The following is a 25,276-nucleotide window of genomic DNA, read 5'->3' as shown; positions in this document are numbered from 1 at the left end:
TTATATCATGGCCAAGCCCAAGCCCAATTCATTTGAGTTTTATTTTTACGAGTATTATTAATTTTATTTATACACGTATTATTTTGTCGATATTATCATTAACATTCTCCTTTAAGAAAAAGAGAATACAAGTAATAAAATTAAACATAAAATCAAATTAAATCTCAAATTGATATAAAGTACAAAGTTTGGAATTCATTTTGATACAAATTAAACTTTAGTTACCATTACGATACATGAGTCATACTTTGATAACCATTTATGAAATTAACCCCAATCAGAGTAGTACATTTATTTGTGTAATCTTTTATTGAAAGTGGTTACATAATAACTCAAAGATTCATGTCTTCAAATTGTCACCGCCTCGACAAGCACCATCTTTACCCATTCTTTGCTTTTGTTGGGATCGGAATAGCAATCCGCATCCGAATAAAGAAGGTGTACGACACGAGCAAGATTGACAACGCGCGTGAGGATTGGCATGGATACCGGTGTTGGCTCAAGGCATTCTTGATTCATATCTTTCCATGCGTTCTTCACTCGTTGTTTAAGCTGGGCACGAGCATCATCCTCCAACACGCCATATTGTTTCATGTAACAATGTATTGCTGAGGGTTTCTCCTCATACTACATGAATTAAATCCATAAATAAGAGACAATGCAAATGTAACATATGCATAACACGTGCATATGTTATAGTACGTGCTTAGCGCCTAAGCACTAAAGCGCGCACACACATGCTTAACACAACCTATAAGAATTTTTTGATTTTATATACGATACACACACACATATATATGTACGACATACCTCGTCTCCAACTAAGTCATCCATTAATCGACCAACTACGGATGATGCTCGGACTATCAGAGGTTCCGTTGTAATCCAATCGAAATCTCTTTGACTAACTTGATCTCCCATACCCACCAAAGAAGTTGTTGATGCCATCATGTAACCAGCGGACTCGAGGGACACCTTCATATACTCGTCTAGTGTTGGAATATAATCGTTATACAACCATTTCGCCTCCTCAAAATATGCCATTGCTAACTTTTTCATCTGCAAACAAATTCAAAAAACTCGTTAAATAAAATGTGGGTAAATTGTCAGAAAAACCATGAAATTTGGTCACGAATATTGTTTTTAATATTAATGTTGCGGGATTCGTTAAATTTTGACCAAACTTCATGACTTTTTGACAGTTTAGTTTACTATGGAAAGATGAATACTTCTTGTATTGCATATTGGACGCGGTATGATTCTTCGATTTTCTCCATTTCATCTTCTATCTCAGTATAAGTATCAATAAGGCTTCGGTAGCACATTTGGATGTATGGTGGTGAATCCTCCAACGTCTCATTAGCATCCCAACTGAAACAAGAAAAGAAAACACATTTGTTAGGTCAAATTTATTCAAAACAATTGTAATAGTAAGTAAAAACTAACTGAAATTTTGCATCCAACCATTGAACACTGTCTGTTAGAATCTGTAGTTCATCTAGCGTTGCATATTCATTTGTGTCGTCAAGAATCGAAGCCATACAAATGGCTTTCAGTAGTAATGTTCTTGCTTCAGCATATCTTGGCTCAAAGAAGACTCCTACCATCCACAGGTACAATTCAGTAACCCTATCTCTTGCATAAGGCATAAGAGAACACCTGTTATAGGATTTCTCAATCTTTCATTTGACAATTTCAATCTTTGTCAATTTCCATCAATCTCAATCTTTCATTTGACAGTTTCCATCAATTTTGTGGTTACTTGTTCATTAGTGTTTATTGTTAGATTATGGATTTGCTCAGAGCATCTATGATATCCCAGACTCCGTTGTCAGATGTCTTACTCAATAAAATAAAACAAGACAGATGAACTCTACAGAGTAGAATATGAGCTTGAGACTACACTTGCTCTTGGTTATCTGTCCATGAATCAGATTCTACCTCACACTGAGGAAAACTTACCAGCTGGTCCTATCAAACGTCGTTTTCTTTGGATGATTTTCCTGAAGAGCAGGGAAATTTTGTCAAGGGACCAAGAACGTTTCAGGTGATTGATGATTTAACCGTAATACATTCTATGTTTCCTCGATCCTTTGCAGTCTTGATCAACAGATGATTCCTGTATCTGATGTGATGGAATTGGAGATGGAAATTGGCTTGGAAGAGGTAAGTCAATTTGTATTCTTGTTCCATTCATCCACAAAATAAATAGATGTGATGGAATTGGAGATGAAATTCTTGGTTGCAGGCTTTAAGCATATTGAAAGTTTCTCTAATTTCTAACTATTATGCAATCCATCCATAACAGGTTAGGCCTATATCATGGCCTAAGCCCAACTAGCTAGAATTATACCAACAATAAGCATACACAATTGTATTTGTTTAGATAATTATGTTTATGATCATAAACCGTTTATGTTTATGGCTTCATTTGTAAAAAATGGCTAAAGAAATGAGTGGTTTCCTTAATGCATTCACCCCCCTTAGTTATTCATATGAAATTTCTAACTATTACTTTTACATTTTACAATCCTAGCTTTGCTAAATGATTCTTGGATGCGTAGAATCACCAAAAATGTCTGATGTTGAAGAAGTAAAGATCTCACTGAATGTGATGCTAAATAAGGACAAAACTAGGGTGCTATTTGCCGAATCCAATGGCTATTTCATAGATATTTTGTTAAGCTTATTTTGTACTATTGTTACATTAATCCACAAAATAAAATGAGTTTGTATCTATGATCACAAGTTAAGATGAAATTCTTGGTTGCAGGCTTTAAGCATATTGAAAGTTTCTCTAACATCAAATTCTGCTTTGACCAAAGGTCTACTGAATTGCTTACCAAGCAAACAAACAAAGGTTCCCTTTCGACTTTCATAGTATTTCAAGTGTTATACCAGTTCTAAAGCAAATTTCGAAGTAGAGGGAAAAAAACAAGATCCAGGGAATAAAACCGACAAAGAAAATCCGGAATAGGAAAAGATTAACAAATGCAATAAGGAAACTAAACCAGACTCCATACTAAGCTAACAAGGACTTGCCTCAGCTGAACATAATTGTGAAAGATAAAGCAGCCTTCATGCTTGACGTTGGGGTCGAATTTGCTGGTAGTTGATGAGCGAAGTGACCTCCGTATTAACACGAATATCAACTTCAAATTATGGACTGATATCCACTTCCACTATTTTGGAGAGCAAGCCTGAATTTTTTATATCTGTTGCAATGTGTTTAGTTGTTACCATCTTAAACTTTTGCAGAAGACTCATCGACTGAATTTCTTGTGGGAGTGTCTCCAGATTCCACAACTCACTGATGCACAAGATTTCAAGTTTACTCATCTTGAACACCAATTCTCGACCATTGTATGCATTCCGTAGTTTGAGGCGCCTTAGGCTATACAACTTCATTAGTATTGGCATGGGGTTTTCATCAAGACAAGTGTTTACCAAAGCCAAGTACTCTATCTTAAGAGGGAAACTATCGGCACTTGGTAGCATAGCTATGCATCCTTCAAGCCTCAGAGTGCGTATCTCTTCACGAATATGTAGAACACGAATCTCTTCCAAACAAGACATCATTCTGAATTGAAACCCTCTCAGAATAAGGTGCTTAAGTTTCTTCAAGTTAGCTAGTGATGGAAAGAGCTCACTTACATTCGAGTTTTCATCAATTTCTTCAACACCCAATTTATACAGACTAGTCATCTTCTCCAAGTTCGAGGCTTCATATGTCCAGGAATATATAGACATGAAGGTCAGGGTCTCAAGATTTTGTAGTGCATCTACTTCCAAAGGATTCCAATAAATCACATCAGACATGTAGAGATGACGAAGGCTGCTCATATCCTTGATAATATCCGGCACCTCCACCATAAAGTTTAAAGTTATATCGAGAACCTCAAGCCTTTTCAAGCCCCCCAACGAGTGTGGGATCTCTTCCACATAATTGTTTCTCAATCCCAAATACCTTAACTCGGTCAATGTCCCGATAGATTCTGATAAAGTCTTCGCCCCAAAATCTTCCATGTCGAGTATTTTGAGGAGTTCAAAACTCTTCCAATAGGACTGGCTTGCGTCGTCCATGTATCGACCACCTCCATGGAAGATGAGAGAAACAAGATACTTGTCTTGATTCGTAGAGTGATAAAATTTGTCTTGGTTTGGGGAGTGATTAAACTTGGCTCTGCCACAATGAATAACACGATGACGAGGGCTCTCTAAGGGTCGATTATTTCCATTGTTCCTTAAGATCTCAAGGCCTATTTCCTCCTCTGCTTTTTTGATGGATATCATATGTAGTAGAGGATTCATGCGACACCTTTTCAATCTATACCTTTCTGGGTACGGGTGGACGACTTCAATAATGGATCGATCAGCTAAACTGGAACATGGTGTAGTTCCTGTTCTTACTCCATTTGCAGCCCAAACATGGTGCAACTTCTCTTCTCTCATTATTGCATTTTCCTTAAAAAAGGACATATGCAAGAAACACGACTTGAGTTGTTCATCCAAGCCATTATACATCGGTTCCAACAACTTCAATGTTTTACTCAAATCAATTGAATCAAAAAGTTCTTCCCATTCAATCCCTAAAAGTCTTTGCTTTGCTTTCTCCCTTCCAACATCTATTATAGCAAGCGGCAAACCCCCACATTTTTTCAACATCTCTTTCGCCTTCTTCTCCAACTCCTTTGAGAATTTGTTGTCATCACTTGTAAATTTGTTAATTGTTTGCAAAAACAATTGCCAGCTCTTATCAGAATCCAAAACTTTCATCTCATGAGTGTAAAACAGATACCGTTGAATCTGATGGCAACTGGTGATCAACAATCTACATTTATGCCTTGATTATATACCATGTTAAGAACTTAATGCAATAATGGAGACAACAAAGGATGTTGAAGTCTGAAATTAGGAAGTTCTACATTGTGCGTGTATATATACTTCTGAAGAATTAGTTTTTGTTTCATAACGTATCTTGATTGTGTATATATGGACCGAAACATATTGTCAGAATCAAAAGCTAACTCACTTAAAAATGTGTAGGACCAACATGGTTTTTAATGCAATTGTACGAGACCAATTTTGTACTTTATATTAGTTCAACCAATTATATAGTACTATCTAAAATGATAAGTTTTGTGGGTGAATAAGTTTAAGCATGCAGAATTGATTCTAACATAAAAAGTAAAGAAGCATACTTGGCTTTGAGAGGCGTGCAAGGTCTAGCAAGAAGGATTTGAAGCGCATATCTGGCATCACGTTGTCGAGAACTATAAACCATGGCGGCATTTCTTCCAGGTGCCGGAGAAGCATCTTTTGGAGACTCTGGTTGTCCATCTCCTCCAGCAACAACGAATCTCCATCAAGTGTCACCAACTGGCGCATCAGTTCCACAAGCACCTCACGTCTACTTGTAAAACTAGAAATGCTTACCCATGCGCGACAGCCCTTGAATTTTTCAATGACGGCCGCATGGTTGTATACTTGTCTAGCCAGAGTTGTCTTTCCCACACCAACCATGACGGCCGCATGATAAGAATATGTATATTAATATTCCTCTCATTTGATTCTTCACTAAGAATCACTTTATACACAAGCTGTTGCACGTCTTTCTCCAAGTCCACCACGACACCTTCGTCTCCTTCTCCAGCACTTTCTGAACTGCTCACCGCCTTACCAACTCCAAACTCCATCATGCGCTTTTTTATCATCCTCAGTGCACTTAGGTCCCCGGAGATAGCATAAGGCCTCTGCTGGTATCCGTGATTCGCTGAATCTTGAGCTATCTCAGCAAAGTCAGCTAGCAAATTTTTTAGCCGGCTCATCTCTTCAGATTTATTGTCTCTGAAGAAGTCCAACATCATTCGGAGCTCTTTCATTACCTCTTGCAGGGCTTCTAGTCTTCTAGTCTCGTAATCATTTAAGTCATCGGTCCTCGACAATTCAATCCGAAAGCTCTCCAGTTCCCCTATCACCCCTAAGATGATGGCCTCTGACATGCTTATAGGCAAACTGCACGTACGAAAATTGACAACATTTACTCTGCAGTGGTTAACTCAGATTTTGCTTCATTTTTACCAATTGGATATTTTAGTGATATTAACTCTGAAGAAAAGCACTAAGATAAATTAGAAAACTACTCTATTTTGCATAGAAATGAATTCAGAACTAGCATATCTAGACAAATGGATTGATCTAAATCTATTAATCCACTAGTTTACTTTGATAGAATTAATCAATTTTGAGCTTCACTCCTAATAAACGAGCCCTAATTAAATTTAACATTGCACGAGAATTTTTGCAATGTTGTTTTGTCAGCTAACATAAAAAATTTTAAAATAAAAAATCAAAACTATTGCTCCATGTCTCTGTCCCAACTAAGTTGGTTGTATACTTGTTTGAGATATCCTAACTAAACTGAATCATTTCTTTTTTAACAAACAAAAAAGATACATCCAATCACTTCTACTTCTACTGTATTTCATCATTTACTTTACTCCCTCTCCATCTCTCCTACTATTCAACACAAATTATGAATATCTTGAATATCTATGCCCAAAAATTTTGACTCAAATTAATTGGGATGAAAAGAGTATTTAAAAACCAAATTCGGTTGGGGTGCTCAAGCTCTCCACTAGGCTCAGGATGACAATGGGTCAGATGTAGATCTACTCTTGCAAAACTCAATCTAATACAAGTCTTTTATGTTTTCGTTAAGATTTACCGGATCTTAAAAAATAAGACTCGGGTCGAGATCCAATTTATCCATGTGTCCCCCTAAATGTGGACATGGATCCCAATGAAATAGTTTGTACTAGTAGTTTTGAAGTCTTACGTTAAAGTCATACTCCCTCCGTCCCCCCGATTAAGTGTCACACTTATTTTTGCATTCGTCTTCTAAAAATGATAATAAATAGTTAAAGTGTAAAAATAGTAAAGTAAGAGAGAGAATAATGTAAAAGAGACTCTTCTCTACCTTATTCTTTCTCTTATTTTGCTATTTATTGACTTTAACTATTTATTATCATTTTTATAAAACGAGAGCAAAAACGCAAGTGTGGCTCTTAATCGAGGACGGAGGGAGTATTATAATACTATAGTTATAAGTTTCAAATATATTAGATCCCGATTCATAAGATTTGTAGGGTCTACGAATATATTAGATCCAGATCTAGATCTAGATCCGGATTATTTCTATTTCAAAAGTAATCTTACACAAATATGCATAATATCATAATTAATTAATTAATTATCAGTTAGATCATTATTAACACTATATTCCATACAAATTACATAATCCAAAATATGTCATAAAATGAAACTCATGATATAAACTCCAAGTCTCCAATTATGAAATGAAACACAAAAGCATATAATCTACTTAAAATAAAACTGATAATTTTTTTACTGAATTAAGATTCTAGAGTTTCCCTTTAATTTTTTTGGATACTTTAATACACTTAATCAAAAGCTTTGTGATCCATATTCCTTGGTATAACTCTACTTCCAAATAAAATCAACATTAAAAATATAATCTAAACTATATGGATCCAAACCGTATCCTGAATTTGGTCCTTAAAATGAAGCAACAAAAAAAAAACCTTAAGAATATAAAGCAAGTTCCCAAACTTGAAGGGCTTTTGATTGAGATTTTTTATATGCAGCACAAATATATGAAGGAAAGGATTTAAAAAGTCTATGTAAAACAACATATAATCATAAACATAGTACAAATATATGAAGGAAAGGATTTAAAAAATCTATGTAAAACAACATATATATAATCATAAACATGGTGAATTATGAAACAATTCAAAGAAGAGAAAATACCTTTTGCGATTATTACTTCTTATCTTCGTCGGCGACTGTGAATTGAATGGAAAAGTTTGTGAGATTCTGGATGGGATTTCAACTACAAATTCGTGGACTTAATATGGTCAAATTGATTGGGAATAAAAAAAAATTGATTATCTCAGAAGTATAATATTATAAACCATGTGAAAGGAAGAAAATAAATGCAGGCACCATTATTTATTAACTAATATCGAGTGCATTAATTAGTCCTTGACTTTAAATATTAACAAATGAAGATAATTCAGCCACACCTAAGCCAGCATAATTATAATTATACCATCGACCATGAATTAATTCATCAAACAGTAAATTTAATTGTGATTAGGTAAATCTTTATTCTACACCATTTATTGATCGATGATACCTCTAAACTTAGATTTTAGATAATTATGATCATAATCTGTTTATGTTTAGTTGTAGGACAAAGTTCATTACTCAGCATAAAATGAGCAGCTAAGGGAATAGAAACAATTTTACCACCAAGCATATTAAATTTTTCAAGGATTTTTTGCACATAAGGTTCCCGATGAAGAACTAGAGAAGAGGACTTCCTATCCCTAAGGATATTGATCCCAGTTGGGTACCGGTGGTGTACACTCGAACTCCACATTAGTATGATATTGTCTTCTTTGGGCAAAGCCCTCACGGTTTTGCTCTTGGGGTACTTCCAAAAAGGCCTCGTACTAATAGAGTTGGGGTAGCCCTTATATATGCTTGTAACTCTTGTTCATTCTCCGATGTGGGATAGGGTTTGCTCCCTCTCAATCCTCCCCCTCAAACCAAGACCCGAGACCAAGACCACATGTTACAGGTCACCACAGGTCTTGGTCGAGCTCACGCAGAGACATCGGAGAACTTGCAAGCGCAACCATCGAACCCCGAGCCACACATGCCCAGCCCCTAAACCAGGGCTCTGATACCAGTGTAGGGATCAGATCACTTAGGATTCACTAATTACCGGGACCTCTTTTTATTGATTGGGTCTGATATGGCTAATCTCAGAGGTACAAGCCAATACAAGTGTGATACTAAGATTACACACTAATCTGGTACAAGAGATTACAATTGAAGAACCCTAGACTAAGTTCAAGTGTAACACATAACTTGAGTCTTCATCTTCTTCAATAACCTTGCACACTTAGAGATGTTAGTAACACAAGAAATGATCTCGTAGGATCTAAACACACAAAGAACCAACCCAAGACAAGGTTACAAGCACTGGAATATGGCTCAGGTCGCAACAGGCGACTACACCGGGCCAAGAAACTCCCCAAAGCTTCAACCAACCATCACAAGGAAGAACCACTGAATAAGGACACCAGAAACCCTTGGTTTCACCGGTTACCACCACAGAGAGCCTGCTCAACACGCAGATCACCACAAATCCCTCACTACACACATGGATCTCTCACCACAACACCTCCAAGCTCAGGAGATCGGTCACAGAAGGAAGACCAAACACTAGGGTTTGAGAAGGAAACCGAAGAAGTTGCCTAACACTTAAACTAAACCGATAGATCTCTTAGGAACTGAGAATCATCGGTGGAAACACAAGCTTGAAGGAAAACTCCAGCTAGAGTCGCTGAAAATCTAGAGAGAAGTTGGAGCAAGTTCGAAGATAGAGAGAGAGTCTAGAGCGAATGAACAGAATGAGAGAGGTGAGAGGTCAACCTCTCACTTAACAGACACACTTCTAGTCCAACGGCTGAGACTGAGGATCCGCGTAGAACTACACACGTGGCGGCCATCGGGGTAAACAGGTAAATAACGGGCCAGCAATAAAATTGGGCCATTGAATTAATTTAATCAGGACAAGCCCAATTTAATTCAAGTAACAAGCCAATACACAATTGGTCCATTAATATTCAACACCAGACAATTAGTATAATATTATAAACCATGTGTAAGGAAGAAAATAAATGCAGCCACCGATATTTATTAACTAATATCGAGTGCATTAATTAGTCCTTGACTTTTAAAATTAACAAATCAAGATGACTCAGCCACACCTAAGCCAACATAATTATAATTATACCATCGAGGCATCGACCATGAATAAATTCATCAAACAGTAAATTTCATTGTGATTAGGTAAATCTTTATTCTACACCATTTATTGATCGATGATACCTCTAAAGTTAGATGTTTTTAGATAATTATGATCATAATCCGTTTATGCTTATGGTTTCAATTGTACAAAAATTCGTACAACGCTAGCTTTGCTAAAAGATTATTGCATGTGTAGAATCACCAGAATGTCTCGTTCAAATCTGCACCATGATATCTTCAATCCTCTTCACCATGATTTCCTTTGCTGATTTGGCTACTGATATAATTTGTCACACGTCGCAGTCCATGTGTATAGACTGTTAAACTGATAGGTAAAAAGGGGATGTATTTTCATTCATATGATAATTGTACAATCAGCACCATTATATAGGTACTAGGAGATATTATACAAGGTAAACTTATTTTACATTAATTACATTGATTCCAAATCTTCTTGGCAAGATATAATCACTCCTAATCTTTCTCCAGATCTCTTGTGATATTCTTTCAACACTCCCCCTCAAGTTAAGTAACGGAATTCCCGATACTCAACTTGCATAGTACACCTTGAAATGATTTCGAGTTCACCGCCTTTGTCAGTATATCAGCCAGCTGGTCCTCGGACTTGACATATGGCATTTCAACAATCTTTGCTTCAATGTTCTCCTTTATGAAGTGTCTATTAACTTCCACATGCTTCGTTCTGGGTTCTCAGATATGCTAATCGCTGCCTTGTTGTCACAAAATAGCTTGCAAGTCTGAGAAGAATACAAATCCAACTCCTTCATAAGCTTCCTTAGCCAAAGTATCTCAGTCATCCCACTCTTAATTCCTCGAAATTCTGCTTCTGCACTTTACAGCGCCACCACTTTCTATTTTTTACTCCTCCATGTCACAAGGTTGCCTCCTATGAAGGTAAAGTACCCGGAAGTTGACATCCTGTCAGTTGGGTTCCCAGCCCAATCCGCATCAGTAAATCCATGTATCTCCAAGTGCCCATGTTTCTCAAAAAGTAGTCCATGCTCGGCCGTTCCCTTCAGACTATGCGCAAAACCGCCTCCCAGTGATCTTCTTGCGGTGCATGCATAAACTGACTTACAACTCCCACAACACACGCAATGTCTGGTCTGGTCTGGTATGGGATAGGTAGATCAGCTTCCCTACTAACCTCTGGTTTCTCCCTCTGTCCGTTTGTTTTGCCTGTTCTTTCATCTGCAGTCCATGGTTTTGAACCATTGGAGTGTCTGTCGGTTTAAAATATTTTGTTAGTTATTTTGTGCTCATTTCCATAATGATGTACATTCAATGTAATAATTGATGAAGTACCGCCAATGTTATAATGATATATATTTTCGAATTCGAATCTGTTGAAATATATTCGTATCAACTTCCCATAGTTGAAATACACGTTGTCTTCTTTCTTACATGAGATCTCTATACTAACGACAGCATGAAATAGTGGTTCTTGCAATGAGGCATAAACAGTCACCATACTGTTATCGGCTATTGCCTTGATGAGCATTTGCGACAACTCATTGTCGTGCCAAATAACTGTCGGGTTACAAACTCATCCCACATCGGGTGTTGGAGGAAAGTTGGAAGGTGTATATAATTCCTGTCCAACCCCAATTAGTTTGATCCCTTTTTGTAGTGACCCAAAAACAAATTCGTCAAAGCGGACAATATCAAACTAATGTTGCAGTTCTCACAATATATGAACTCGGATTTTAATCTATTGTATGTCCTTCCGTCGGGAGATCACATATAAAGTTCATCAAATCATCCATTAAGTGTGCCATAGAATCTGGCACACCTAGATACGATGCATGGAAAGGTGTGATTTATAGTGAGAGGGAGAGAATTTCCTTCACTGTCGGTGAATTTGCAAAACACATCTATTGAAGTAAACTAGTTAGTAATCGTATTTCTCAGCGAGAAAGGTGTGGTTGCAGTACTCCAGGATCAACACACAAACGGAATTTTATTAAACCCGACACTGTCGGTGTATGAAACACTGATACACAACACGATGGTGTACACAACACCAACACAACATTACAACACTTTTGAGGACACACCCCAAAATACACTCTTGGAGGACACACCTCACCAAGACACCCGAGGACACACCTCTAGCTCTACGAGGACACACCTCGCACACTAACTCTCGTACACACTCATGACACTTAGCTAGTGCACTCACTCACTCTCTTGTGTACTCACACACACACTTTTCTCATCTCTTGTGTACATTAACAAAATAGGCTTAGTGCCTTTATATAGGATTACAAGTCGGTTTATTTTGCCGACTTTCAAAAACTAGATTATTCTAGCTAATTCTAACTAAGTCGGTCATATTTAAAGCTAGTTAACATATTTTAATATTTCTTGATTTCACCACAATGTTCACCAAAGTCGATGGAGTCTTTTCCTCAATAGTAGCATGTAAGAATCTTACCACATGGGATGTTGTAACCTTGTTGTCTAAGCAAATGAAAGCAAAGAGCCACGATGTGGAGATCATCATTGTCTTTGCTATTTTGTTGCAAGTAAGTGTTATGAATATATTTCAAGGATTCTTCAATTTCTTTTTCGAAATGATATTCCACTCCCATGCGCTGGATCACATCGATGAGTTCCAATTTATACGTTGAATCATCTGGAGTTTGAGCTAGCATTTTTCTGACAAGCTCTTTCTGCTTTGTGAGCTCTTCTTTTTCAGCATCTGTGATTTTCTACAATGGAATGAAGAGATAGATATGATTGAAGGAAATATTCAAGACTACAATTAGAGATTAGTTACTTTCCCTTTAATGTGAGTATAAAGAGAATTGGATGTAACAAAGTTGGTACAATACTAGTATTTAGGTGTCTTTTATTTTCTACATTCAATTCTTTTTTTTTTTTTCTTTATCAAAATATCGTACATTATGATGCAAAAACTTTAGAATTAAGAATGTAACGAATGACAAATTTTTTTTTTTTTTTTATAAATAGAAAGGCTCAAACCATTCAACATGGTGAGCAAAAGAGTACAAAACTTGAACAAAACTACAACTCCCCAAAAGCAAAGAAACGCCACAAAACAACATACCAATCACAACCAACAACCGCCGCAACAAAGCCAGCCCAAAAGGAACACACGACAAACCAAAAACTACAGCAAAGTACCAAACATCCACGGTTATATCTGAATTATTGAGAAATAAGTCTCCCCAAATGGATGGATGAACTTTTGCGGATTCCCGAATTCATCTAAGCTCTTGCCATTCTTGACCGGAACCGATGGTGAACATCTTTCCATCTTACTCAGAGCTTCTAAGCAAATGTGCTTGTGTGTGAGACATAGAGAGGATAGTAGATTATTGGTGCTTTATTTGAAGAAACATGAAGGAATTTACAGTATAATTCTTATTTGGGGAGGCACCACCACCAGAACTCCGGCATCATCTGTGGAAACAATAAATTTCATTGTGATAAGGTAAGTCTTTGTTCTACATCATTAATTGATCGATACATCCTGATTCAGATATTTTAAGCATAATTAACCAACAATAACCATACACAATTGTACTTGTTTTGATAATTATGATTGTGATCATAATCCGTTTATGTTTATGGCTTCATTTGTGAAAAATGGCTCAAGATATGAGTGGTTTCCTTATTGCATTCACCCCCTTAGTTATTCATATGAAATTTCTAACTATTACTTTTACATTTTATAATCCTAGCTTTGTTAAAAGATTCTTGGATGTGTAGAATCACCAAAAATGTCTAATGTTGAAGAAGTAAAGATCTCAATGAAAGTGATGATAAATAAGGAGAAAACAAAGGTGCTATTTGCCGAATCCAATGGCGATTTCGTACATATTTTGTTAAGCTTCTTGACATTGCCATTAGGGCGAATCGTGAACGTTTCGGTGAGGTGAATCTTAATCTTTCATTTGACAATTTCCATCAATTTTGTGGTTACTTGTTCATTAGTGTTTCTTGTTAGATTATGGATTAATTTGCGGAGGGAGTATCTATTTTAAAGATCCAAAACATCAAGACAACTTAGATAGAGGAAGACTAACAACGATTCGATTCTCCAAGTATTACTTTTCATATTACAACCCTAGCTTTGCTAAAAGATTCTTAGATGTGTAGAATCACCAAAAATGTCTGATGTTGAAGAAGCAAAGATCTCACTGAAAGTGATGATAAATAAGAGAAAACTAGGGTGCTATTTGCCGAATCCACAATGGCGATTTCGTAGATGTTTTGTTAAGCTTATTGACATTGCCATTAGGGTGAATCGTGAAGGTTTTGGAGAAACACTATGGAGCTTTAAACAGGTTTCTCTTGGGCCTCAATCTCAATTTCCATCAATTTTGTGGTTACTTGTTCATAAGTGTTTCTTGTTAGATTATGGATTTGCTTAGGGCATCTATTATTTCCCAGACTCCGTTGTCAGATATCTTACTCAATAAAACAAGACAGATGAACTCTATAGAGGTTGATTATGAGCTTGACACTACACTTACTCTTGGTTATTTGTCCATGAATCAGATTCTACCTCACACTGAGGAAAACTTACCAGCTGGTTCCTATCAAACGTCGTCTTCTTCGGATGATTTTCCTGAAGGCCAGGGAAATTTTATCAAGGGACCAAGAACGTATCACGTGATGGATGATATAGCTGTAATACATTCTATATTTCCTCGATCCTTTGCAGTCTCGATAAACAGATGATTCCTGTATCTGATGTGATGGCATTGGAGATGGAAATTGGCTTGAATGAGGTAAGTCAATTTGTATTTTTGTTCCATTCATCCACAAAATAAATGAGTTTGTATCAGTGATCACAAGTTAAGATGAAATTCTTGGTTGCAGGCTTTAAGCACATTGAAAGTTTCTCTAACATCAAATTCTGCTTTGGCCAAAGGTCTACTGAATTGCTTATTAAGCAAACAATCAAAGGTTCCCTTTCAACTTTCATACTCCCGCCTTTCCATAGTAATTTTTTGGCACGGAGATTAAGAAAAATTGTGTTAGGTGAGTTAAGTAAAGTGAGAATAAAGTGGAAAATGAAAAAGGTAGAAAGATGAAGAGAAAAAGAGTAAGAGAGAGTAAAGTAGGTGTGGAAAAAAATGTTGACCTTTACTAAAAAGGGAAATGATTTTATTATTATGGAACGTACCAAAATGACAAAATGACTCTATTATTATAGAACGGAGGGAGTAGTATTTTAAGTGTTATACTAGTTCTAAAGTAAATTTCGAAGTAGAGGGAAAAAAACAACAAGATGCAGGGAATAATACCGACAAAGAAAATCCAGAACAGGAAAAGGATTAACAAATGAAATAAGGAAACTAAAACAGACTCCATCCTAAGCTAATAAGACTTGCTTCACGTAAACATAATTCTGAAAGATAAAGCGGCCTTCTTGCTTGACGTTGGGGTCGAATTTTCTGGCAGTTGATGTGAGAGCTGATGAGAGAGCTTGTGGTTGTTGGATGTGGTGTCAGCGCACTTCGACTGAATTATGGACTGATATCCACTTCCACTATTTTGGAGAGCAAGCCTGAATTTTTTATCTTTGTTGCAATGTGTTTGGTTGTTACCATCTTAAACTTTTGCAGATAACTCATCGACTGAATTTCTTGTGGTAGTGTCTCCAGATGTGGACAATTCGTGATTACTAGTTGCTTGAGGCGAGCAATTTTACATTCTTCAAATCGTACTTTTCTCAGATTCCACAACTCACTAATGCACAAGATTTGAAGTTCACTCATCCTAAACAACAATTCTGGACCATTGTATGCATTCCGCAGTTTGAGGCGCCTTAGGTAGGGCAACCCCATTAGTATTGGCATAGGGTCCTCATCAAGACAAGTATTTACCAAAGCCAAGTACTCTATCTCTAGAGGGAAACTATCGCCACTTGGTAGCCTAGCTATGCATCCATCAAGCCTCAGAGTGCATATCTTTTTACACCTATGTAGAACACGAATCTCGTCCAAACAAGACATCATTCTGAAGCGAAACCCTTTCAGAATAAGGTGATTAAGTTCCTCCAACTTAGCTAGTGATGGAAAGAGCTCGTTTACATCTGAGTTTTCATCAATTTCTTCAATACCCAATTTATTCAGACTAGTCATCTTCTTCAAGTTCGAGGCTTTATATTTCCAAGAATATATAGACATGAAGGTCAGGGTCTCAAGATTTTGTAGTGCATCTACTTTCAAAGGCTTTCTGCAAATCACATCAGACATGTAGAGATGACGAAGGCTGCTCATATCCTTGATAATATCCGGCACCTCCACCATAAAGTTTAAAGCTATATCGAGAACCTCAAGCCTTTTCAAGCCCCCCAACGAGTGTGGGATCTCTTCCGCATAATTGTTTCTCAATCCCAAATACCTTAACTCGGTCAATGTCCCAATAGATTCAGATAAAGTCTTCGCCCCAAAATCTTCCACGTCGAGTATTTTGAGGAGTTCAAAACTCTTCCAATAAGACTTGCGTGCGTCGTCCAAGTATCGACCACCTCCATGGAAGATGAGAGAAACAAGATACTTGTCTTGATTCGTAGAGTGATAAAATTTGTCTTGATTTATGGAGTGATTAAACTTGGCTCTGCCACAATGAATAACACGATGACGAGGGCTCTCTAAGGTTCGATTATTTCCATTGTTCCTTAAGATCTCAAGGCCTATTTCCTCCTCTGCTTTTTTTATGGATAGCATGTGTAGTAGAGGATTCATGCGACACCTTTTCACTCTATACCATTCTGGGTACGGGTGGACGACTTCAATAATGGATTGATCAGCTAAACTGACACATGGTGTAATTCTTCCTGTTCTTACTCCAATTGCATCCCAAATATGGTGCAACTTCTCTTCTCTCATTATTGCATTTTCCTTAAAAAAGGACATATGCAAGAAACAAGGCTTCAGATCTTCATCCAATTCAAGATACATCGGTTCCAAAAACTTCAATGTTTTACTCAAATCAATTGAATCAAAAAGTTCTTCCCATTCAAACCCTAAAAGTCTTTTCTTTGCTTTCTCCCTTCCAGCATCTATTATAGCAAGCGGCAAACCCCCACATTTTTTTAACATCTCCCTGCCCTTCCTCTCCAACTCCTTTGTGAATTTGTTCTCAACACTTGTAAATTTATCAACTGTTTTCAAAAACAATTGCCAGCTCTTATCAGAATCCAAAGCTTTCATCTCATGAGTGTAAAACCGTAGTTGTTCAATCTGATGGCAACTGGTGATCAACAATCTACATCTATGCCCTGATTATAAACCATGTTAAGAACTTAATGCAATAAGGGAGACAAAAAGGATATTGAAGTGTGAAATTAGGAAGTCCTACATTGTGCGTGTATATATACTTGTGAAGAATTAGTTTTTATTTCATAGAGTTACACCAAAAGCTAACACACTTAAAATGTGTAGGACCAAAATGGTTTTTATGCAATTATACGAGACCAATTTTGAACTTTAATCTTTGATATATTAGTTCAATCAATTATATATCTAATATGATAAGTTTTGTGGGTGACAAGTAGAATTATATTAAAACAACATAAATTATAATCTAGTTTGAAAGATTTATGCATTGTAAAAGCATTTTAAAATCTATTTCTTATCTAAAAAAGTGAATAAGTTTAAGCATGCAGAATTGATTCTAACATAAAAAGTAAAGAAGCATACTTGGGATTGAGAGGTCTGCAAGGTCTAGCAAGAAGGATTCGAAGAGCATTTCTGGCCGCACGTTGTCAAGAACTATAAACCATGGCGGCATTTCTTTCAGGTGCCGGAGAAGCATCTGTTCGAGACTTTTGTTGTCCATCTCCTCTAGCAACAACGAATCTCCATCAAGTGTCACCAACTGGCGTATCAGTTCCACAAGCACCTCATGTTTACTTGTGTAACTAGAAAGGCTTACCCATGCGCGGCAGCGCTTGAATTTTTCAATGACGGTCGCATGCTTGTATACTTGTCTTGCAAGAGTTGTCTTTCCCATACCAACCATCCCTTTGATAAGAATAGGTTTATGAATAAGCCACATTTCTTCACTAAGAATCACTTTAAACACAAGCTGTTGCACGTCTTTCTCCAAGCCCACCACAACTCCTTCGTCTCCTTCTTCTCCACCATTTTGTGAGCTACTCACCGCCGCCTTACCAACTCCAAACTTCATCATGCGCTTTTTTATCTCCCTCAGCGCACGTAGGTCCTCAGAGATATCGTAAGGCCTCAGCCGCGATTTATGTCTCGCTGAAACTTGAGCCATCTCAGCAAAGTCAGCTAGCAAATTTTTTAGCCTGCTCGTCTCTTCAGATTTATTGTCTCTGAAGAAGTCCAACATCATTCCGATCTCTTTTATGACCTCTTTTATTACCTCTTTCATGGCTTCTCGTGTTCCAGGATCTATCCACGGCAACTTAATCCGAAAGCTCTCCAGTTCCCCTATTACCCCAAATATGATGGCCTCTGACATGCTTGTAGGCAAACTGCACGTACGAAACTTGGCAATATTTACTCTGTAAGGGTTATCTCAGATTTTGCTTCAATTTTTACCAAATGGATATTTTAGTAATATTAACTCTGAAGAAAAGCACTAAGATAAATTCGAAAACAATTCTATTAAGTAGGAAGCTAAAATAAAAAATTTTAAAACAAAAAATCAAAACTAGTACTCCATGTCTCTGTTCCAACTAAGTTAGTCGTATTCCTATTTGAGATGTCCTAACTAAAATGAATCATTTCTTTATTTAACAAAAAAAAAAACATTCAATCACTTCTACTGTATTTCATCATTTATTCTACTCCCACTTTTCAACACAATTTATGAATATCTTGAATATTTGTGCCAAAAGTTTTGACTCAAATTAGTTGGGACGGAGGAAGTATTTAAAAACCAAATTCCGTTTAGGTGCTCAAGCTCTCTACTTGGGTCAGATGTAGATCTACTCTTGCAAAACAAAATCTAATACAAGTCTTTTATGTTTTCGTTAAGATTTACCGGGTCTTAAAAAATAAGATTCAGATCGAGATACAAAATATCAATGTGTCCCCATGAATGTGGACTTGGATCCAAATGAAATAGTTTGTACTAGTAGTTTTGAAGGGGACAGAAAGAATTCTTACGTTAAAGTCATACTCCCCCCCGTCCACGAAATATTGTCCATATTTGATTCGGCACAAGTTTTAAGAAATATGAAGAAAAGTGGGTGGAAAAAGTTAGTGGAAGGTAGGACCCATGTTTATATATTGGTTTTTTAATAAAATGTGAGTGTAATGAGTTAGTGGAAAGTGGGATACATTTACAAATACTGAAAAAAAAAACTGGACAACATTTCATGGACGGATGAAGTATTGTAATACTATAGTTATAAGTTTCAATTATATTAGATCCCGACTCATAAGATTGTAAGGTCTACGAATATATTAGATCCAGATCCAGATCTAGATTCGGATTATTTCTAGGGGTGGGAATACGGGTATCGGTGGATACTCGGTCGAAAAAATAGGGTATCCAAACCCAAAAATCATCTAAAATGTCTACTCGAAACCCGACCCGATATATTTTCAGGTACTCCAATACCCGCCCAGGGTATCCATACCCAACGTATCGGGTACCCAAATACCCGACTCTTTATATGTTAGGTCATCCGCATCCCTATCTCAATATCGTCTCATCCCTTCACTACTCATGGACCCCATTGTACTTTTCACTCTATCTCTTAACTAAGAGACAACACATGTATCCCTCCATCTCTTAACCATCTCTTCCCTTAACTATTCATTAAATTTCATTTTTTATTTTTATTTCCAACAAATTCAATTAATAAAAACACACCTCATTAAATAAAAGAAAATTACAATTTAAAATCTTAAAAAAAGCAAAAAACACATAATTAAAATCTAAAAAAAAAATAAAAAGATATAATTTAAAATACAATTTAAGATCCTATAAAAATAAAAAAAAACTACTCCGCGGGCGAATCATCCCCGTGGGCGGTGGTGGTGGCGGAATACCAAGTTGTGCCGCCAGATACGCAATGCCGGCATGATGGGCTTGAAATTGGGTAGGCGTCATGCGGGAAGTGTCCGCCATCGTGGCGGTGAAGTACATGGACATTAGGGTGGACGGCAACCCTTGGGAGCCCGTCTGGCTTGATTCGCCTCGGCCCCTACCCCTCCCTCTAGCCGCCCTCGCCGCCTTGTTCCCTTGCGGCCGACGTTGTGTATCGAAGGAGCCTCCTGCATCGGCTGTCGGGCCCCTAACCTCTTCTGAGGCGTTGCCTTCGCCGCCCTCACTAAACGAGTATTGGCCCCGCCGCCGTGTGCTTCGTACGTTTCAAGCTTGACCCCGTGTAGGACTGGACACCGCCAGCCACCTTTCAACATCTTTGACCGATTCCCAAACATCGACATGTTTGAATTATTTTTTGTTGTGTCTTTAATGACTCGCAAAGCCGCTCTCAGAATGTCGGCACCACTGGCTCCGCTTTGGTAATTCACCGCTTCATTCTTGTAGATCCCGCAAAATTTTTTGACATCTCTGTCAGTTCGGTCAAAATTACTGCGAAGCATCTTCAAGTTGCGGCGGCGCCCCCCCATCGACTTTTGTTTGTTGTATGCGTCGGTGACCTTTTCCCAAAAACACTTGCAGGTTTGTTGATTCCCGACAATGGGATCGTACGATATGTTGACCCAAGCGTTGAATAGAGTCATCGTCTCCTTGGAGCTGTATGGATGACGGCCCAGATCCTCGTCCTCCTCCGTCTCCTCCTCTTCTAGCTCCTGTCGGAAGGTTTTTCGAAGTGTGTTCATCCGGAATATTCTACCTAATTTGGGATAATCCTTGCATTTGCCCATACCTCGGGGCGGAGGGAAGATAGTATGCATCCAGATCAAAATATGGCGTTTAGTACGCCGCCAGCGTTGACGAGCCTTGGGTGGCTGGCGACGAACCGGAACCGTAAGCACCCAAAACATTGTACATGCCCCCCCCCAATCGCCAAACGCCTTCAAGTCGAAACCGCCAGAGTTTCCGTCACAGACATTTTTACAGAAATTGGAGAGGGAAGAGAGATGATTTGAGAAGAAAAATAGATAAGAGATGTGTGTTTGTGTGTAGAATGAAAGAGGATGGGAGTATTTATTGCGCCAGCATGACGACGCCCACTCGCGGGCCGGCGAGTGGGCGCACGCCTCGCGCTAGAGCTCGCCAACTGCATCTCCCGGGCGAGACACGGGATGCAACGAGACGGGAGGAAATTTTTGCTTCGCCGTCTCAATGCAGTCTCGTCTTAATAACTACTCCTGCTGTCCTGAAAGTTTGTCATATTCTTTTTTGCACTCGTTTTGTAAAAATAATATCCATTCGTTCCTTGTTAATAGAGACATTTCTTTTCAGCACGGAGTTTAAGAATAATGTGTTAAATGGTTGGTGAAAAAAGTATGAGAGAATAAAGTAAAAAAGGAGAATCACTTTTTGCCAAAAATAGAAATTAGTCAATTAACTTGGAACTTCCCTAAATAGAAAAATGACTCTATTAACATGGAATGGAGGGAATAATAAATATTTAAAGTGAAGGGAGTGTAAAATAAGAGAGAATAATGTAGAGAAAAGACTTCTAAATTATTTTTTCTCTTACTTTACCCTCTCTCCACTCTAACTAAAGAAGTGTGACAAACTTTCGGGGACAGAGGGAGTAATAAAAAAAATTAAAATTTTATATATTAATATAAATATAAAAATATTTAAATTGACTAATATCTTTAATGTGGAATTTATTTTATAGTATAAAACTACAAAAAAAAGGTTCAATTTTATTTCAATGTATACAATTATATTTATGGGAATTGGTTATGCAATATGTAAGTAAAATAATAAAAGTTACACATTTAATTAAATTGTAGAAGCAACCAATAATATAACTCAAAAATCGAAATAATTATTCCAAAGAAATGCTTTTAAATAATAAATTGGATATTCGGATAATACCCGATACCCATTCGGGTTACCCAATACCCGATTTATCTTAAATTTCAATACCAAATCCCATATCCCATAAAATTGGATCTTGGGTATCCGATATCCAGCAGATATCGGTTGGGTACGGGTAAACCCAGTACACGATATCCGTATTCTCACCCCTAATTATTTCTATTTCAAAATTAATCTTACACAAATCTACATAATATCATAATTAATTAATTATCAGTTAGATCATTATTAACACTATATTCCATTCAAATTACATAATCCAAAATATGTCATAAAATGAAAACGGATGATATAAACTCCAACCATGAAATGAAATAATCTACTTAAAATAAAATTGAAATTGAATAAAGACAGTGTAACAATACAGTGATCTAAGAAACAGCACTTGATGTGAACGAAATTGAATGAAGTTCCAAACCAAGCACTTATCTTTACTGAATTAAGATTTAAGAGTTTTTCTTTTAATTTTGTTAGATATTTTAATATACTCATGATCCTTGGTATAACTCTACTTCCAAATCAATTCAACATTAAAAATATAATCTAAATTTAAATGGATCTGGATCTCAAAAATTATAATCAAGATCTGAATCATATTTGATTTTGGTCCTAAAAATGAAGCAACAAATAAAAAACCTTAAGAATATAAAGCAAGTTCCCAAACTTGAAGGGCTTTTGATTGATATTTATATGCTATGTAATATAGTAAATCTCCTCAACTCATTTCACCCAATCATGTAGCACAAATTTATGAAGGAAAGGATTTTAAAAATCTATGTAAAACAACATATAATCATAAACATGTTGAATTATGAAACAATTCAAAGAAGAGAAAATACCTTTTGCGATTATTTCTTCTTATCTTCGTCGGCGACTGTGACTTGAGTTGTTCATCCAAGCTATTATACATCGGTCCCAACAACTTCAATGTTTTACTCAAATCAATTGAATCAAAAAGTTCTTCCCATTCAATCCCTGAAAGTCTTTGCATTGCTTTCTCCCTTCCAACATCTACTATAGCAACCGGCAAACCCCCACATTTTTTTAACATCTCCCTGCCCTTCCTCTCCAAGTCCTTTGAGAATTTGTTCTCATTACTTGTGAAGTTATCAACTATTTTCAAAAACAATTGCCAGCTCTTATCAGAATCCAAAGCTTTCATCTCATGAGTGTAAAAAAATTCGTCAATCTGATGGCAACTGGTGATCAACAATCTACATCTACGCCCTGATTATATACCAGGTTAAGAACTTAGTGCAATAAGGGAGATAGAAGGATATTGAGGTGTGAACTTAGGAAGTCCTACATTGTGCGTGTATATATACTTCAAAAGAATTAGTTTTTGTTTCGCAACGTATTTTGATAGAGTTAAATATGGATTGTAACATATTGTCAGGATCAAAAGCTAACACATTTAAAATGTATAGGACCAAAATGGTTTTATATTCAATTGCACGGTACCAATTTTAAACTTTAGTCTTTGATATATTAGTTCAACCAATTATATACTATCTGATATGATAAGTTTTGTGGGTGACAAGTAGAACTAAATTAAAACAACTTAAATTATAATCTAGTTTGAAAGATTTCTATGCCTTGTAATAGCATTTTAAAATGTGTAAAGGTCAATTTAGGTCCTAAATATATGACCAAAATACGAATTTGGTCCAAAATATTCAATTTTTAAAAAATAGGTCCATAACAAATGAAAATGTCGACGAAGCAGTCCTTTTATTTATGGTTCCGTCGAAAAACTAACGGTCAACGCTAATTGCACAGTGGCATGACCATTAGTTTTTTGACGTAACCGTCAAAAAAGGACCACTCTGACAAGGATTTCATTTGTTATAGACCTGTTTTTCAAAAAGTCAATGTTTTGGACCAAATTCGTATTTTGTTCATATGTTTAGGACCAAAATTGACCATTACTCTTTTAAAATAAATTTCAATCTAAAAAGGTAAATAAGTTTAAGCATGCTGAATTGATTCTAACATAAGAAATAAAGAAGCATACTTGGCTTTGAGAGGCGTGCAAGGTCTAGCAAGAAGGATTCGAAGAGCATTTCTGGCATCACGTTGTCGAGAACTATAAACCATGGTGGCATTTCTTCCAGCTTCCAGAAAAGCATCTGTTGGAGACTCTGGTTGTCCTCCTCCTCTAGCCACAACGAATCTCCATCAAGTGTTCCCAACTGGCGTATCAGTTCCACAAGCACCTCACGTCTACTTGTTAAACTAGAAAGGCTTACCCATGCGCGGCAGCGCTTGAATTCTTCAAAGACGGCCGCATGCTTGTATACTTGTCTTGCAAGAGTTGTCTTTCCCATACCAACCATCCCTTTGATAAGAATAGGTTTATGAATAAGCCGCATCTCTTCACTAAGTATCACTTTAAATACAAGCTGTTGCACGTCTTTCTCCAAGCCCACCACAACATCTTCGTCTCCTTCTCCACCATTTTGTGAGCTACTCACCGCCGCCTTACCAACTCCAAACTCCATCATGCGCTTTTTTATCATCCTCAGTGCATATAGGTTCTCGGAGATAACATAAGGGCCCAGCCACGATTTGTGTTCCGCTGAAACTTGAGCCACCTCAGCAAAGTCAGCTAGCAAACTTTTAAACCAGCTCATCTCTTCAGATTTACTGTCTCTGAAGAAGTCCAACATCATTCTGAGCTCTTTTATTACCTCTTTCAGGGCTTCTAGTGTTCTAGGGTCGTAATCAATAAAGTCACCCGTCCTTGGCAACTCAATCAGAAAGCTCTGCAGTTCCCCTATCACCTCAAAGATGATGGGCTCTGACATGCTTATATACAAACTGCACGTACGAAAATTGACAAATATTTACTCTGTAATGGTTATCTCAGATTTTGCTTCATTTTTACCGAATTGTACAAAAGCACTAAGATAAATTCGAAAACAACTCTACTAAGTAGGAAGCTAAAATCAAATATTTTAAAACAAAAAATAAAAAATAGTACTCCATGTCTTCGTCCCAACTAAGATAGTCATATCCTTTTTGAGATGTTCTAACTAAACTGAATCATTTCTTTTTTTAACAAAAAATAATCATCCAATCACTTCTATTGTATTTCATTATTTACTTTTCCCTCTCCATCACTCCTACTTTTGAACACAATTTATGAATATCTTGAATATCTATGCCCAAAAGTTTTGACTCAAATTCCGTTGGGGTGCTCAAGCTCTCCATTAGTCTCAGGATGACAATGGGTCAGATGTAGATCTACTCTTGCAAAACTCAATCTAATACAACTCTTTTATGTTTTGGTTAAGATTTACCGGGTCTTAAAAAATAAGACTCGGGTCGAGATCCAAAATATCCATGACCATGT

At 36.9% G+C, this 25,276-nt stretch overlaps 3 protein-coding genes and 1 pseudogene across 3 annotated transcripts; all 4 read right to left on the bottom strand.

Annotated features, from left to right (window-relative positions):
- Positions 1 to 348: 348 nt before the first annotated feature.
- Positions 349 to 1,770, bottom strand: LOC148929769 (bicyclo-germacrene synthase-like). Its single transcript, XM_089057018.1, has 5 exons — positions 1,763 to 1,770; positions 1,465 to 1,659; positions 1,230 to 1,371; positions 811 to 1,059; positions 349 to 627 (listed from the first exon to the last, which is right to left on the bottom strand). The coding sequence occupies exons 1-5, from the start codon at positions 1,768 to 1,770 to the stop codon at positions 349 to 351; spliced, it is 873 nt and encodes a 290-aa protein (XP_088913144.1).
- Positions 1,771 to 3,159: 1,389 nt separating this feature from the next.
- Positions 3,160 to 6,002, bottom strand: LOC148929768 (putative disease resistance RPP13-like protein 3). The gene is made up of 3 exons (XM_089057017.1): positions 5,437 to 6,002; positions 5,202 to 5,360; positions 3,160 to 4,831 (listed from the first exon to the last, which is right to left on the bottom strand). Exons 1-3 carry the CDS (start codon positions 6,000 to 6,002, stop codon positions 3,160 to 3,162), a joined length of 2,397 nt encoding a protein of 798 aa, XP_088913143.1.
- Positions 6,003 to 15,148: 9,146 nt separating this feature from the next.
- On the bottom strand, positions 15,149 to 18,112 carry LOC148929767 (disease resistance protein RPP8-like). Its single transcript, XM_089056215.1, has 2 exons — positions 17,613 to 18,112; positions 15,149 to 17,191 (listed from the first exon to the last, which is right to left on the bottom strand). The coding sequence occupies exons 1-2, from the start codon at positions 18,103 to 18,105 to the stop codon at positions 15,432 to 15,434; spliced, it is 2,253 nt and encodes a 750-aa protein (XP_088912341.1). The 5' UTR covers positions 18,106 to 18,112; the 3' UTR covers positions 15,149 to 15,431.
- Positions 18,113 to 18,158: 46 nt separating this feature from the next.
- On the bottom strand, positions 18,159 to 24,730 carry LOC148929766 (uncharacterized; annotated as a pseudogene).
- Between the last annotated feature and the right edge of the window lie 546 nt (positions 24,731 to 25,276).

This window comes from Salvia hispanica, chromosome 4, assembly GCF_029641045.1.
Source record: "Salvia hispanica isolate PSC_SH4W2 chromosome 4, Shi_PSC_v1, whole genome shotgun sequence".
NCBI classification, from domain to species: domain Eukaryota; kingdom Viridiplantae; phylum Streptophyta; class Magnoliopsida; order Lamiales; family Lamiaceae; genus Salvia; species Salvia hispanica.
The sequence above is the reverse complement of the archived record's forward strand: the minus strand, read 5'-3'. Positions and strand labels throughout refer to the sequence as shown.

Bases quoted from the DNA above. Each gene is read 5' to 3' on its own strand.
- LOC148929769 (XM_089057018.1), bottom strand. The intron at 1,060-1,229 runs GTATTCATCTTT...ATTTGTTTGCAG, and splicing joins TCCAATATGCAATACAAGAA to ATGAAAAAGTTAGCAATGGC. The intron at 628-810 runs GTATGTCGTACA...TAATTCATGTAG, and splicing joins ATGACTTAGTTGGAGACGAG to TATGAGGAGAAACCCTCAGC.
- LOC148929767 (XM_089056215.1), bottom strand. From the start codon at position 18,105: ATGATGAAGTTTGGAGTTGGTAAGGCGGCGGTGAGTAGCTCACAAAAT. The intron at 17,192-17,612 runs GTATGCTTCTTT...GTTTATAATCAG, and splicing joins TGCAGACCTCTCAATCCCAA to GGCATAGATGTAGATTGTTG.
- LOC148929768 (XM_089057017.1), bottom strand. From the start codon at position 6,002: ATGTCAGAGGCCATCATCTTAGGGGTGATAGGGGAACTGGAGAGCTTT. The intron at 5,361-5,436 runs GTAAGCATTTCT...CACTTGATGGAG, and splicing joins TCAAGGGCTGTCGCGCATGG to ATTCGTTGTTGCTGGAGGAG. The intron at 4,832-5,201 runs GTATGCTTCTTT...GCATAAATGTAG, and splicing joins TGCACGCCTCTCAAAGCCAA to ATTGTTGATCACCAGTTGCC.